Source organism: Panthera tigris, chromosome A1 (genome assembly GCF_018350195.1).
Source record: "Panthera tigris isolate Pti1 chromosome A1, P.tigris_Pti1_mat1.1, whole genome shotgun sequence".
In the NCBI taxonomy this organism is placed as follows: domain Eukaryota; kingdom Metazoa; phylum Chordata; class Mammalia; order Carnivora; family Felidae; genus Panthera; species Panthera tigris.
In genome coordinates, this window is record NC_056660.1 from 123635796 (window position 1) to 123652701 (window position 16906).

A 16906-nucleotide genomic window follows, 5' to 3' on the forward strand; every position below is an offset into this window, starting at 1 on the left:
TTGTTGCAAATGGTAAGATTTCATTGTTTTTTATGGCTGAATATTATTCCATTATCTATCCCATTATATCTGTATCTGTATATATATATATATATATATATATATATATACACACACACACACACACACACACACATATATCTATATATATAGTGGAATATTTATATATATATAAAATTTATCTTCTTTATTCATTCATCTATCGATGGACATTTGGGCTGCTTTCACATCTTGGCTATTGTAAATAATGCTGCTATAAACAAAGGGATGTATGTGTCCTTTTGAATTAGTGTTTTTATATTTTTTGGGTAAATACCAAGTAGTATGATTACTGGATTGTAGTATAGTTCTGTTTTTAACTTTTTGAAGAACCTCCATACTGTTTTCCACACTGGTTGCACCAGTTTGCATTCCCACCAATGGTGTAAGAAGGTTCCATTTTCTCTACATCCTCCCCAGCACCTCTTGTTTCTTGTGCTGTTGATTTGTAGCCATTCTGATGTGTGTGATGATGAGTGAAGTTGAGGAACATTTTGTGTGTTGGTTGGCCATTTAGATGTCTTCTTTGGAGAAATATCTGTCCATGTCTTCTGCCCGTTTTTTAGTTTAATTATTTGGGTTTTGGTTGTTGAGTTTTATAAGTTCTTTATATATTTTGGGTACTAACCCTTTATCAGAAGTGTCATTTGCAAATATCTTCTCCCATTCAGTGGGTTGTCTTGAGTTTTGTTGATTGTTTTCTTCACTGGGAAGTTCCCATAGTTATTTTTGATGCAGTTCCCATAGTTATTTTTGCTTTTATTTCCCTTCAGGAGATATATCTAGAAAAATGTTGCTACATCTGATGTCAAAGAAATTACTGCATATTGATGCAGTTCCCATAGTTATTTTTGCTTTTATTTCTCTTCAGGAGATATATCTAGAAAAATGTTGCTACATCTGATGTCAAAGAAATTACTGCATATTGATGCAGTTCCCATAGTTATTTTTGCTTTTATTTCCCTTCAGGAGATATATCTAGAAAAATGTTGCTACAGCTGATGTCAAAGAAATTACTGCATATTGATGCAGTTCCCATAGTTATTTTTGCTTTTATTTCCCTTCAGGAGATATATCTAGAAAAATGTTGCTACAGCTGATGTCAAAGAAATTACTGCCTGTGTTCTCTTCTAGGATTTTTATGATTTCAAGTGTCACATTTAGGTCTTTAATCCATTTTTTAAAAGTTTATTTACTTATTTTTAGAGAGAGAGCGTGAGTGAGCGAGCACAAGTTGGGGAGATGCAGATAGAAGGAGAGACAGAATTCCAAGCAGGCTCCACACCTTCAGTACAGAGCCTGATGTGGGGCTCAAATTCACAAACTGTGTGATCATGACCTGAGCTGAGATCAAGAGTCAGATGCTTAAATGACTGTGCCACCCAGGCTCCCTGGTCTTTAATCCATTTTTTAAAGTTTATTTATTTATTTTGAAAGAGGGAAAGCACAAGCAGGAGAGGACCAGAAAGAAAAGGAGAGAGAATCCCAAGCAGTCTCCACATTATCAGTGCAGAGCCTGACTCAGGGTTAGAACTTATGAACTGTGAGATGAACCTCAGCCAAAATCAAGGTTGGATGCTTAACTGACTGAGCCACCCAGGTGCCCCTAACCACTTTGAATTTTTTTTGTGTGTGTATGGTGTAAGAAGGTGGTCCAGTTTCATTCTTTTGCATGTTGCTGTCCAGTGTTCCCAGCACCATTTATTGAAGAGGCTGTCTTTTTACTACTGGATATTCATTTCTGCTTCATCAAGGAATAATTGACCATATAATTGTGGGTTTATTTCTGGGTTTTCTTTTCTGTTTTGTTAATCTATATGTCTTTTTTTGTGTCAGTACCATACTGTTTTGATTACTGCAACTTTGTAATGTAACTTGTAGTCTGATATTGTGATGCCTCCTGCTTTGCTTTTCTTTTTCAAGATTGCTTTGGCTGTTTGTTTGTTTTTGTGGTTCCATATAAATTCTAGGATTATTTGTTCTAGTTCTGTGAAAAAATTTGTTGGTATTTTGATAGGGATTGCATTAAATGTGTAGATTGCTTTGGGTGCTATAGACATTTTAACAATATTTGTTCTTTGATCCACAAGTATTGAATATCTTTCTGCTGCTTTGTGTCATCTTCAATTTCTTTCATCATTGTTTTGTAGCTTTCAGAGTTCAGGTCTTTCACCCCTTTGGTTAAGTTTATTATTAGGTACTTTATTATTTTTTTGAGCACTGGTTAATAGGGTTGCTTTCTTACTCTGTTTATCTGTTAGTTCATTATTTAGTATATAGAAATGTAATAAATTTTATATGTTGATTTTGTATCCTAAGAGTTTACTACCAATTCTAGTAGTTTTTTGGTGGAGTCTTGAGGGTTTTCTGTATGATGTAATCTGCAAATAGTGAAAGTTTTACTTCTTCCTTACCAATATGGATGCCTTTTATTTCTTTTTGTTGTCTGATTGCTGTGGCTAGGACTTCTGGCACTGTGATGAATAGAAGTGGTTAGAGTGGTCATTCTTATCTTGTTCCTGATGTTAGGGGAAAGCTCTCATTTCTTCCCCTTGAGTATGATGTTAGCTGTGGGTTTTTCATATATGGCTTTTATTAAGTTGAACTATGTTCCCTCTAGATCTACTTTGTTGAAGATTTCTATCATTAATGGGTGTTGTATTTTGTCAAATGCTTTTTTGCATCTACTGAAATAATCATATGGTTTTTATCCTTTCTCTTAATGATCTGATGTATCACATTGATTGATTTACAAATATTGAACCACCTTTGCAATCCAGGAATCTCACTGTATCATGATGAATGACTTTTTAAAAATTTATCATTGGGTTCAGTTTACTGGTACTTTGTTGAGGATTTTTGCATCTATGTTCATCAGAGATATTGGCCTATACTTCTCTTTTTTTTGGTGCAGTCTTGAACTGGTTTTGGTATCTGGGTAATGCTGGCTTCATAGAATGAATTTGGAAGTTTCCTTCCTCTTCTGTTTTTTGGAATAGTTTGAGAAGAATGGGTGTTAACTTTTATTTTACTTTATTTTATTTTATTTTATTTATTATTTTAGAGAAAGAGCATGAGTTGGGGGGCAGGAAAGGGGGGGAAGAGAGAGAGAGAGAGAGAGAGAGAGAGAGAGAGAGAGAGAGAGAATATATGAATCTCAAGCAGGCTTCCTGACCTTGATGCAAGTCTCCATTGTATGAACCGTGAAATCATGACCTCATGACCTGAGCTGAAATCGAGTCGGATGCTTAACTCCACTGAGTCACCTCAGGCGCCTCTGTTGGGAGTGTTTTGATTACTGATTCAAGTTCCTTTCTAGTAATGGATCTCTTCAAAGTTTCTATTTCTCCCTGTTTCAGTTTTGGTAGGTTATATGTTTCTAGTAATTTATCCATTTCTTCTAGGTTGTCCAGTTTCTTGGCATATAATTTTTTGTAACATTCTCTTACAGTTGTTTGTATTTCTGTAGTGTTGGTTGTTATTTCTCCTCTTTCATTTTTGATTTTGTTTGAGTTCTCTCTCTCATGAGTTTTTTTTTTTTGATGACCTAGAGGTTTATCAATTTTATTGATTTTTTCAAAGAACCAACTCCTGCTCATTGATCTGTTCTATTATTTTTTGTAGTTTCTGTAAAATTTATTTCTGCTCTAATCTTTATTATTTCCTTCCTTCTGCTGGTTTTAAGTTTTGTTTGTTGTTTTTTTCTAACTTCTTTACATGTAAGGTTAGGTTGTTTACTTGAGACTTTTCTTGCTTCTTGATATAGGCCTATATTGCTATAAATTTTCCTCTTAGAACCCATTTTGCTGAATCCCAGAGATTTAGACTATTCTGTTTTCATTTTCATTTGTTTCCATCTAAATTTTATTTCTTCTTTGATTTCTTTTTGATGCATTCATTGTTTAGTAGCATGTTATCTAACCTCTATGCATTTGTGGTCTTTCCAGATTTTTTCCTGTGGTTGATTTTTAGTTTTATAGTGTTGTGATCAGAAAAGATACATGCTATGACTTTGATCTTTTTGAATTTGTTGTGACTTGCCTTGTGACCTAATATGGGATCTAGTCTGGAGAATGTTCCATGTGCATTTGAAAAGAATGTGTGTACTGATGTTTTAGGATGGGCGTTCTGAATATATCTGTCAGATTCAGCTGGTCCAATGTGTCATTCAAAGCTGATGTTCCCTTGTTGATTTTCTGTGTAGATGATCTCTTTATTGATGTACATGGGACTTTAAAGTCCCTTACTATTACTGTACTACTATTGATTATTTTCTTTATGTTTGTTTCTTTATGTTTGTTGTTAACTGTTTTATTTGGTTGCTACCATATTGAGTGCATAAATACTTACGATTGTTATATATTCTTATTGGATTGTCCCCTTTGTAATTATATAGTGTCCGTCTTTGTCCTTTGTTACAGTCTTTGTTTTAAAGTCTATTTTGTCTGGGGGTGCCTGGGTGGCTCAGTCGACTGAGCTTCTGACTCCAGCTCAGGTCATGATCTCATGGTCTGTGAGTTCGAGCCCCACATCAGGCTCTGTGCTGACAGCTTGGAGCCTGGAGCCTGCTTCAGATTCTGTGTCTCCCTCTCTCTCTGACCCTCCCCCGTTCATGCTCTGTTTCTCTCTCAAAAATAAGTAAACATTAAAAAAAAATAAAGTCTATTTTGTCTGGTATAAGTATTGCTACCCCACCTTTCTTTTGACACCCATCTGCATGATAAATGTTTCTCTATTCCCTCACTTGCAGTCTGTAGATATCTTCAGGTCTGAAATTAGTCTCTAGTAGGCAGCATATAGATGGATCTTGTTTTTATTAATCCATTCTGTCACTCTGTGTCTTTTGATTGGAGCATTTAGTCTATTTACATTCAAAGCAATTATTGATCTGTATGTTATTTATTGCTATTTTGTTACTTGTTTTGTGGTTGTTTCTATGGTTTTTCTCTGATCCTTTTGTCTCTTGCTCTTTTTCATGGTTTGCTGGTTTTCTTGGTGATATACTTGTATACCTTCCTCTTTATTCTGGGCATATATATTACTGTTTTTTAAATTTATAGTTATCATAGATTTGTACATAACATCTAATGCATATAGCAGTCTGTATTAAGTTGATGGTTGCTTAAGTTTGAACCCATTTTTTATTCCTTTCCCCCATGTTTTAGGTATATGGTATCATATTTTACATCCTTTTATTTTGTGAATCCTTTGTGAAAAAAACCTTTCAGTGGTTTTTACAGATGTACCTCTTTTTCACACTCTCATTTATGGTCTTTCCTTTCTACTCACAGAGTCCCCCTTAATATTTCTTGCAGGGCTGGTTTAGTAGTCATGAATGCCTTAGTTTTTGTGTCTGAAACTGAAACTCTTTATCTCTCCTTATATTCTGAATGATAGTCTTGCTGGATAGAGTATTGTTGGCTGCAAATTTTTCCCTTTCAGCACTTTGAATATATAATGCCATGCTCTTCTGGTCTGCAAAGTTTCTGATGAAAAATCTGCTGATATCCTGATAGGGTTTCCCTTGTATGTAACTGTCTTCTTTTCTCTTGCTGCTTTTAAGATTTTTTTCTTCATCACTAATTTTTACCATTTTAATTAGAATGTGTCTTTGTGTAGACCTCCTTGGGTTGATTTTTTGGGGGTCTCTGACTCCTGTATCTGGATATATATTTCCTTCCCCAGGTTAGGAATATTTTCAGCTATTATTTCTTCAAGTAAGCTTTTGCCCCCTTTTTTCTCTCTTCTTTCTCTGGGATCGCCATAATGTCTGTGTTATCAGATATAATGGAGTCACTGAGTTCCCTAAGACTATTCTCAATATGTATGATTTTTTTTCCTCTCGTTTGCTCAGCTTGGTTACTTTCCATTACTTTGTCTTCCAGGTCATTAATTTGTTCCTCTGTTTCATTTAGCCTGCTCTTTATTCCATCAAGTGTATTTTTAATTTATTTATTGTGTCCTTCATCTCTGATTCTTTTTTATCTCTTCATCAAATGTCTCACTGATGTCCTCTGCTCTTTTCCCCAGTCCAGTGAGTATCTTTATGATCCTTACTTTAAATTTAAATTCTCTGTCAGGCTTATTACTCATGTCTGTTTTGCTTAGGTCTCTTGCTGTGATTTGGTCCTATTCCTTTGCTTGGGATATATTTCTCTGTCTCCTGATTTTTTTTGCAATTCTCTGTATATGTTTCTCTGTGTTAGGTAAGTCAACTATCTTCTGCTCTTGAAGGTAGTGGACTTAAAAAGAAGAAGTCCTTAAGTATCCTGTAGTGCAGTATCCCCTGCTTCCCAGGGCCTGTCACTTCAGATAGTTTCTCTTGTGTGTGTTGTATGTGCTTTGCTGCGTTCTTGTATCTTTTCCTTTAGTTTAGTTGTCTGTAGTGGCTCTTTTTGCCTACTGTGGGAAGTACTTGGTCCCTGGCAAGTGTGGCCTGCATTTATACAAGGTAAATGCTGGTTTACTTGCTAATTGAGACCTGGAGCTTTTGCTGTTAGTACTGGTTAGCCTAAGTAAATGGACAAATGGTGCATGGGTGGGTCTTGCACTTTTAACAAAGTGCATCTCAGACTTCTGCAGAGTCTGCTGCTACCAAGACCAAGGCTCTAAAAAGACACAGGTCAAGAGTTGCAATGTTGGTGAGATTTGTACTGATCATCTGGGAGAGAGGCTCTGCGGTGCTGAGACTGAGGCAAGCGTGACTGGAAATGCCAGATCCAGTGAAGGATGGGGCCGGGGGGTGTTGGCAGTAGCACGTTAGGTAGCAAGTATGGGCAAAGCTGGTTCCCACATATGCCTATGTGTTTATGCTGGGGGGTGGGGATGGGAAATGGTGTCTTCCAGCTCCTTTGTTCCTGGAGGAGTCTTTCTGAGATCCCTATCTCTTCAGAACATGCTCTGTAATGAGTAAATCATTCTCCCTCCTCTTTGCCACCCGGTGTTTTTCAAACTTTTGGTTCTACACTGTATCTGCTCAGGCTGCTAGTCAAATTGCATCTTCAAGGGTGGGGACTCAGCTTCCTAATGCCAGCAGAGCTCTCCCAGAGCTGAACACCTTATTTTAAGAATTCTAGGCTTTAATTCCCACTATTTGCAAAAACGCATGAAATTAGGCTCCTCTTGTTTTCAAAGCCAAATGATATGGGGGTTCATCTTCCAGTTTTGGGTCCCTGACTTGATTGTCTTTTTCTTGCCTTTCGCCACGCTTCCAGCTTGCTCCTGTCTGATGGCCACAGTCCCTGTAGGTCTCAAATCGCATGTCCACCTTCTTCAATGTGGTCTCTTCTCCACCTTTGGTTGTGGGGTTTGTTCTATAAATCTTTGGGTCTTTTTCTAGGTGTTTTATCTAGTTTTATCCATGGAAAGAGGTGAGCTTAGGGTACTCCTACACTGCCATCTTCCCAGCAGCACGAGATAGAAAATCTTTGATGTCACTGCTGACTAATGGGTGCTTCAGGGATTGGGTTCACGTGCAGGATTCAGAGGAAGGCAGCTTCTCAAGAAAGAGCTGGAAGCATTGACACAATGTGTAGGCACTTAGCTCTCCCTCATTCTTGTTTATCATTCCTAGGGGCTACTTTACCATGTGGGCAATGCTCATTTCATAGAAAAAATATATGAATATATACACAAATTCAAAAATCCTAAACCTAAACAGAACAGTGAATGTCCTGCATTCTGGAACCCTTTACCACTGCCTTTTTGTTAGAAGGTAATACCTTTGACAGAGATACAGAATTAGTTAGGTAACACTAATACAGTAAATACAGTATTAGTTAGGTGTACAGAGAAAATATAATATCCTTATAGTCTGTGATCAATCTGATCAGTTCTAAAAAGTTCCTTCTCCCCTGGAAAGCCAGGCAGGGTTGAGGAAGGGGTGGGGCTGGGTAGCACTCTTATTTGTTAACATTGGCTGTTCCTTCTGGTTTACAATCCTTTAGCTAATCCACTCTCTCTGGGGTAAATGCCCATGTTTCAGAGTTCCTACCTTTCTCCTGCTCCTCTATAAGATGGTATCTAGGTATATGAGCAGGGTTTATATGACTGCAGAGCCGTGGGCAAGGGCTTGTGCATCCATGTAAGCAAACCTTTGTGTTGCCTTCTGGTCTTCTCTGGACTTTCTGCTTTGGTCTCATGCATCGTCTGCTATTTGCTGCAAGATAGCTGGCTTTGCCTACACTTTGGGACATCATACTTGCACCTATTCCTGAAGTTCATGTTCTATTTGCTTTCCTGTGGTCCTGAAGTCCCCTGTGCACAGAACTTCCACTGAATCCCAGGCCTGGACCAGTGTCACACATCTATACCCACCCTCCACCTGAGGCACCAGGGATTTCTGGATTCCTGCCTGCTGTACTTGCCTGTATGGAGCTTATCTAAAGAGCTACCCTCAGCCCACACTCTGCCAGTGTAGTGTTCTGCATTTTGCTGGAGTTGATGGTGAGTCTGGAACATGAGGCTTCTTTTAGACTAAAGCCTTGTGACCTGCACCAGGCTGTGTCTGATGAAGTATGTCACCAGCCCCATTGACCTGTTTTACAGACCCATCTGTGTGTTTGTACTGTTCCACCAAGAACACTGACCTCTGAGCTCTTTGTTCTACCTTACTTCCATTATCTCCCCACATATTCCCCTTCAATATTTTACTTGCCAGAAGTGATGGGCTTTTTCCCATTTCTTGTCTGGTAGAGACTTCCTTTCTAGATGCACTGTAGCTTTACTTTGATACATAAAGGTAACATAAGTTGTCTTCCTTTCTCAAAAATGCCTGCTTCTTAAGACTATGGTTTTGCCAAAGTCTCAGAAGGAACTTAGTTTGAATCTCAGAACTGAACATTGCCCTTAGTTGAAAATTGCCTTTAGTTCTTAATTATGGGTGTGTATATGTGCATGCATGAGTGTGTATGATTAACCCCTTGGTCTTCTGGTGAAACCTCTGGACCACTTCTCAAAATAATATTTCTAAGTGTATAAATAATATACATGTGATTACAAAGAAACTCAAATATACTGAAATGATGTTATCAAAGTATTAAGGAAACAAATTTGTGATAGTAATATGTGTGTTTCTTAAATTTTTTTAATATTTATTTTTTAGAGAGAGACAGAGCATGAGTGGGGGAGAGGCAGAGAGAAGGAAACACAGAATCTGAAGCAGGCTTAGGGCTCTGAGCTGTCAGCACAGAGTCTGAAGTGGGGCTTGAACTCAGAAACTATGAGATCATAACCTGACCTGAAGTTGGACATTTAACTGACTGAGCCACCCAGGTGCCCCTGTCCTTCTTTATCAATACATTAAATGGGAAGGCCTAATAATTACTTTAGTGTAGTAATAGTAACAATAGTATTTGATATTTCAAGATATTTGCAACAACTGAAATATAAATGAAAATACCCTGACTTTTAATGGTGACAAATTCACAAGTAGGTTGTTGACCACATTCATGGGGGAAGAAAATTTTTAATTTCAACAAAAGGTTAGTGAAAAAATCAAGATAAAAACTTTTTCCCATTTAAGTTCATGTACCCATGGATTCTGTCTCTGGACCTTTTCAGGGTCTAGATCTGTATTCTAGATGGCATCTTCTTTCTCTATGGAAGGATAGGTGTTATTGGGTGAGAAACTACAGGGAGCAAAATTTATAAACTATGGAAATACATGTAAAATATTTCAGAAATTTTCTCTATTAATGTAATCTTCTGATGAAAAACTATTGATACATAAAGTTGAAGTGTGGCATAGTTGAACATTTTGTGTTTTTCTCTTCTCCACATATCTTCCATTTCCCAGTTACCCAGACTGGTTCCATCATTTGATGCTTTACTTAGCATTTCACTAACACTTTATATTTGCCTGGTTTCTTAATACAATTTTTGCTTCTCAAATGTTGCTTTTGAGTAATAATGTAAAAAGTGCTTTTTAAAAAATATAAATCTAGTTCTTTAAGATAAAGGAGTAATTGAAGAGATGGAGTTAGATTCTTTCCTTTGCCTTGATTAGGAGAATCTATATTATGTATCAACTAACCAAAACAGTCTAGTTTTTGATCCACCTAGTTTCATGAAATGATTGCGTGTATGTATGTATGCATATATGTGTTTGTTTAGTTTTGCCAGCTAAACCTGAGAACATTTCCTGTGTCTTCTACTATGAGGAGAATTTTACTTGCACCTGGAGTCCAGAGAAAGAAGCCAGTTATACATGGTACAAAGTAAAGAGAACTTAGTAAGTACCGGAGCTTGTGTGCTATCAGTGGGAGTAAGGGTAGGAGGCAGAGGCTACTGGTTCACTCATGATTCAAGTCACTTCTGAAGTGAAATGTTCTCCTCATTATAACTTCTGGGTGACTCCCGTAGCCTCCAATGGCTGGGATGACACCTTGGCTGCTTGCAGCCATACTGACAGGAGCTGCAACTATGGAGGGAGGGGAGCTATAGCCACATGATGACCTCTTCTCAGAGGCACTGGATTGGCTCAGAGCAGTCACCAGTTATAAGCAGAGTGGAAAAATCTGCTTATTTACTATATTCAGCTATGTTCTTCCTCTTTCCAGAATGTGTCCTAAAACTGTTCCTTTTTCATGGATGCAATGTTAGTAAGTAGGGTCATAAACCCAGAACTAAGAGGGAGATTTACACTAATTTGCTATGTGACCCCTGTTAAACAGTATTCCACCAGGACAGTGCTTCCCCAATTTCTTACTACCTCAAGCATCCCTTTTTATCCTAATCCTATTAGAATAAAAATTACAAAATTTTTATTATTATTCTAGCCAAAAGCTAGATGTTTTAGCAAGTTTATGCAGGGGTTCTTTTTTGAAATTTTGAAAATAGTTCATGAAACCCTTTATGGACTTCATGTTCCCCTAAGAATAAGGATGCCCACACTGGGAAATATTGAAAGATTATCTTTTCCATTCCAAAAAGAGTCTATACTTCCAAGTTTTTGTTTTATTTTGTTTTGTTTTGTTTTTAAATACAATATCTCATTTATACTCTTTTTTCCCCACTCCTTGGAAATTGGTAACTAGTGTTGTAGGGGAAATCCACTTTATGCTTTACAGTAGAAGAAATTGAAAAAAGCAAGCACTATTCCTTGCAGTACTCATATATCAATGAGTATATCAGAGAGATGATTTAACACAGAGGTCAGCAAACTTTTTCTATAAAGGGACAGATAGTAGATATTTTAGGCTTAGAAGGAGGTGGATCTCTGTCAAACTATTTAACACTATTTCTGTAGCAGGTAAGTTGCCATAGACAATATGTAAACCAATGGACCTCACTGTTGTCCAATTAAACCTTATTTACGGATCCTGAAATTTGAATTTCATATACTTTTCACATGCCACAAAGTATTTTTGTTTTTATATATTTTCCCCAACCATTTAACAATGTCAAACCTGTTCTTAGCCTTTGGGCCAATCAAGAATAGGTGGTGGGCTGTATTGGGCCTGTAGGCCTAGTTTGCTGAGCCCTGCTTCTGAAAATAAGAATGATAAAGACCCAATAATCCATGGTACAAATGACTTATATTCTCCTAGACTGTAGTTCTAGGTCCAGTGTTGAATAGAAAGTATCAGTATAATGAAAATCTGGAAACCTCAATAAGTGTACTCCTATTTTTTTGTTATAAGGAGTCACTCCTCCCACCCCCTTCTATCACTCCCTATGGATTGTCATTATGTTCATGAGCTGGTCATGTAGAAAGAGGAAATGCCTGGGTGTCCTTAGGCCTGTGTAGGTCTCAGGTCTGCTGGGCTCTCGAGGACTCCCATACTAGCTTGTACCTTTGTAAGTTTATCACCAAAAATCTTTTTTCCGGGTAGAATGGGAAGGTTTCTTGTGGGTGATCAACTCTGAGAGCAGACGATGGTGGGTCAGTGGTATGAAGAAAAAAACCTTACTGATGCTCAGGAATGATAGGAATAGATTTTTCCCTGGAGAAGAATAAGGAGTTGGATGCCTTTATGGAGGTAGTGACTTTTGAACTGAGATGTGAAGGAGCTCTAAAGATGCAGGAAAGGGAAGAAAAGGATATGTCTCCAAGGTTACAGCATGAATAAATGCAAAATATTCAACTACAGTGATAGTGCTAGTAACAATGATAGTAACATCTCATCTTTAGAATAAGTGGCTGAACTTTTAAAAGCACTTAATGCATATTAGCTCATTTCATCCTCATAACAGTGCTATACTATAGGTATATTACTATTCTCATTTTAGATGGGAAAACTCAGGCAAGGAGAGGCTAGGAAACTTGCCCAAAGCACAGAATTCAAACCTGATCTTTTTCCAGAGTTTGTGATGTAACCATGACTCAACATTATTCTGGAGGCCATTTTTTTTGCACTGTACAACTATAGAAAAACTTTAAAGTCCTTTCTATTTTCAAAATTCCACGATTCTATACATCTAAGCTCCTTTGCTCCCAGCCCCAGCCAACACTGGGACCGTGTATGGTGGGGGTTTTTCTGTTTTCTGCCAACTTCAACTCCTACATAATCCCTAGAGCTGTGGGACTATATCTATACCTACCCATCTGATTCCTATCAGTCTTTGTACTTGTCTTCATTAAGTTATAGTTTGATAGGATTTAAGTTATCTATCTGGGATATATAGATATCTCTCTATCAGGAAAATAATTTTCATGGGTTTTCTGAAAATAGTGTATGCCAACGGTAGAAAATTCAATTTGAAAAATGTAAAGAACGTAAAAAAAAAAAAAAATCGCTTGAAATTTCATCACCAAAGGTAACAGCTTTACATTTTGCTGAGCACCTTTCCAGACATCTGTAAGAACAGTTATATAAATATGTAAGTTTATATAAATTTGATTATTCTGCATATAATATGCATATTTTTTTTACCACCAATAGAGTATGGCCATCTTTCCATATCAATAACTATAGATATATTAAAAACTATTTAAAATTCTACTTATGTATCCACCATACTTTATTTAATAAATCCTCTTTGATTTTAATTTTCTTTTTAGAATAACTTCCCAAGACTAGAATTTGGGGTTTTCAAGGGCCTATTCAGTATTTCTTACCAATAGGAAATACAAGTATAGTTTTTGATGGATGTAAAGAGTTTCAAGCAAGTCTCCATGTCTCATAACATCTCAGACAAGAAGCGGGTAACTTGGAACTCTCCTTGGAAGTGATGAGGAAGGCATTTGGAGAGGGGCACTCTATTCTAAACGATATAGTCTTCAAGAGAAACCCAAAGTAAAACTAACAAATACATGCTTAATATATTAAGTATGGCTTTGTTTCCAAACTGCTGTACTAAACTCATGTTGAATTGCTTTTTCCTTCAAAGCTCTTATGGATATAAAAGTGATATTTGTCCAAGTGATAATTCTACAAGAGGAAATCATACTTCTTGTTCCTTTCTTCCTCCAACAATAACAAACCCAGATAATTACACCATTCAAGTGGAAGCTCAAAATGCAGATGGTATAATTAAATCTGATATAACACATTGGAGCTTAGATGCTATAAGTAAGTATTATTTTTTATTCTTATATACTCTTTTATTAAAAGATACCCCCTTTTTTTTCTTGAAAGAGATACAGACACAAAAGTAGACTCAAAGCTTAAGGATATAGTTCATATGTGTCATGAATATACCAAGGGTTATGAGTATGCATAAGAGTTCCTTATTCTCCACATCTTTACCCGTGCTTTTTTTGTTGTCTTTTTGTTACTAGCCATTGTGATTGGTATGAGGTAATATCTCATTGTGGTTTTCTCTGATTATTAGTGATGTTGAGCATCTCTACATGTACCTCTTAGCTATCTATTTGTCTTTGGAAAATGTCTATTCAGGTCCTCTGTCCATTTTAAAATTCAGACTGTGATTTTCTTGGTGTTGAATTGTATGAGTTCTTTATATATTTTGGATTTTAACCCCTTATTGAATATATCATTTGCAAATACCTTCTCCCATTCAGTAAATTTCCTTTTCATTTTGCTGATGATTTCCTTCACTGTGCAAAAGCTTTTTATTTTGATGAGGTCCCAATAGTGTATTTTTGCTTTTGTTTTACTTGCCTGAGGAGACCTATCCAAAAAAATGTTTCTAAGGCTGATGTCAAAGAGATTGCTGACTATATTTTCTTTAGGATTTTTATGGTTTCAGGCCTCACATTTAAGTTTTTAATACATTTTGTGCTTATTTTTGTACATGGTTTGAGAAAGTGGTTCATTTTCATTCTTTTACATAAAACTGTCAAGTTTTCTCAACACCATTTATTGAAGAGACTCTTTTATCCCCATTGTATATTCTTGCCTCCTTTGTCTTATATTAATTGATGATATAAGTTTATGCTTATTTCTGGACTCTCAGTCCTGTTCCACTGATCTTTGTGTCTGTTTTTATGTCAGCACACCTTGAAATCTTGGATTGTGATACCTTCAGCTTTATTTTTGTTTCTCAAGATTACTTTCATTATTTGGGGTCTTTTGTGGTTCCATACACATTTTAGTATTATTATCTTTTTAATTCTGGAATCTGTAAATTGCTTTGGGTGGTGTAGACATTTAAAAATTTTTAGTTCTTGGGGCTCCTGGGTGGTTCGGTTTAGCATCCGACTTCAGCTCAGGTCATAATCTCATGGTCTGTGAGTTCAAGCCCCGTGTCAGGCTCTGTGCTGACAGCTCAGAGCCTAGAGCCTGGAGCCTGTTTCAGATTCTGTGTCTCCCTCTGCCTCTGCCCCTCTCCCACTCATGCTCTGTCTCTCTCTCTCTCTGTCAAAAATAAATAAACATAAAAAATTTTTTTTAATTTTTAATTCTTCAAATCCATGAGCATGGTATATATCTTTTCATTTGTTTGTGTTGTCTCAATTTCTTTTACTAATGTCTTATAGTTTTCAGAGTACAGGTCTTTCATGTCCTTGTTTAAATTTATTCCTAGGCATTTTATTCTTATTGATGCAAGTGTATCTCCTCCTTCATTACTCGTGTATAGAAATGCAACAGATTTCTGTATATTAATTTTATATCCTGCAACCTTATTGAAGTCATTATTTAGAAGAATTTTTAATGCAAGTGGGTATACGCTGATTGCACAGTGTGATTTAAAAAGATGAAAGTTTTACTTAGCATAATAGAAAATTTGCTTAAAAATATACAAATGCTTACATAGAAAAAAGCCTGGAAATACACCAGAAAGTTATAATGGCTATCTCTGAGGTTGATGGCATTATGGATGATTTAAACTTTTTCTTTGTATTTTTCTATATTAAAAAGATTTTTTTAGAATGAGCATATACTACTTTTAAAACCAGAAAAAAAATTGCATATCTTCAGAGAGAGAGACTTAGGATGAGAATGTTTGTAGTATTCAAGGAAAATGAAAGATGCTTTCTACTGGACACTTCTGGGTTGAGAGGAGTGTAGAGTAGATAAGGTAAACGGCCCATTTTCTGGTTGTTTTACCTCCTTTCTTCTTGGCGTAAGATCTGACCCATTTAGTAAAATGTATATTTGCAGAAAAATCATAGGAATCTATCCTCTCCTCAGAGGCCATCCCTTTTTTTGGTGGGAGTGAGGCGGTGGGAGAAGTGGGGATGGCAGCATTCCTTTTGCACTGCCTTCCTAATGCCATCTGCATATAGCAGATTACAAAATAAGCCCTACCATTTCGTTTCTACTTTTCTTTTTTTTTCTTTTTTTCTTTTTTATTATTTATTTTTGAGAGAGAGAAAGAGTGCGAGTTAGGGAAGAGCACAGAGAGAGAGGGCGGGGGTGGGGGGGACACAAAATCTGAAGCAGGCTCCAGGCTCTGAGCTGTCAGCACAGTCTGATGCAGGTTCTCAAACCTGCGAACCACAAGATAATGACCTGAGCCAAAGTCGGACGTTTAACCGACTGAACCACCCAGGTACCCCTCTACTTTGCTTTTTTCCAGTTTTAGGTGGATGCTATTAACATCTTCTGATCTTTTTGAAAATATGAGAAATTTAGGATTTTTATTTTCAGCGAAAATTGAACCACCTGAGATTTTCAGTGTGAAACCAGTTTTGGGCGTCAAACGAATGGTTCAAATAAAATGGATACGGCCTGTGTTGGCTCCTGTTTCATCTACTTTAAAATACACACTTCGATTCAAAACAGTAAATAGTGCCTACTGGGTAAGTATCCTATTACAATGTTTCTATTAGAGGGCCCAAAGAAAAGAATTATTGATAACTTTTTTTTTTTTTTTTTTTTTTTTTTTTTTTTTTTTTTTACTGGGAATCATTTTTTTTCAATTTTCTACCTTAAAAATAGAAGACAGATAATAATGAGTACTTTTCTTCCTAGTTTCCCATTAGGGCCTTTTGGATTGGACAAGTATTTCACTATAGGCATCTTGCATTCAAAGCACAGGGACATATTAAAGAGTGAGAAGTTTACTTTTGAATTCCACTCTGGTTTGTGTATAGCTATGTCAATGGCTGAGATTCTGTGGCTTGTCCATTTCCTTTTTTATTTTTCCAACTCTTTATGAAATTGTGATATATAACTTGTATTTGGAAAAATGAACAAATCATAGCTGTTGTATTTAATAAATTATTATTAAGTTGGCACTCATGTTAAAACCAGTGAGGTCAAAAAAAGCATGCCAAAGTCCCCTGCTTATCCCTTCCGATGACAACCCCGACACTGCCTTAGAGCTGTTATCTTGATTTTCATGGTAAATGCTTCTTTGGTTTTTATTATGGGTTTACCGTTTAAACCTGCATCTCTGAACAACACAGTTTGACACATTATGTAATAGAAATCCGTACATTTTGTATTTTTTAAAAAATATTTGACTTCCTTCAGTATTGTACTCTTAAGATTCATCTATGTTATGTAATGCTGGA

At 36.5% G+C, this 16906-nt stretch overlaps 1 protein-coding gene across 4 annotated transcripts in view; it reads left to right on the forward strand.

Annotated features, from left to right (window-relative positions):
- IL31RA (interleukin 31 receptor A) overlaps positions 1–16906 on the forward strand; it is an 82358-nt gene that overhangs the window by 28049 nt on the left and 37403 nt on the right. For all 4 annotated transcript variants that reach the window (XM_042986946.1, XM_042986964.1, XM_042986953.1 and 1 more), the window contains exons 3-5: positions 10153–10270; positions 13372–13553; positions 16038–16189. In XM_042986946.1, the coding sequence (XP_042842880.1) occupies positions 10153–10270; positions 13372–13553; positions 16038–16189 (452 nt within the window). The remainder of the gene's footprint in view (positions 1–10152; positions 10271–13371; positions 13554–16037; positions 16190–16906) is intronic.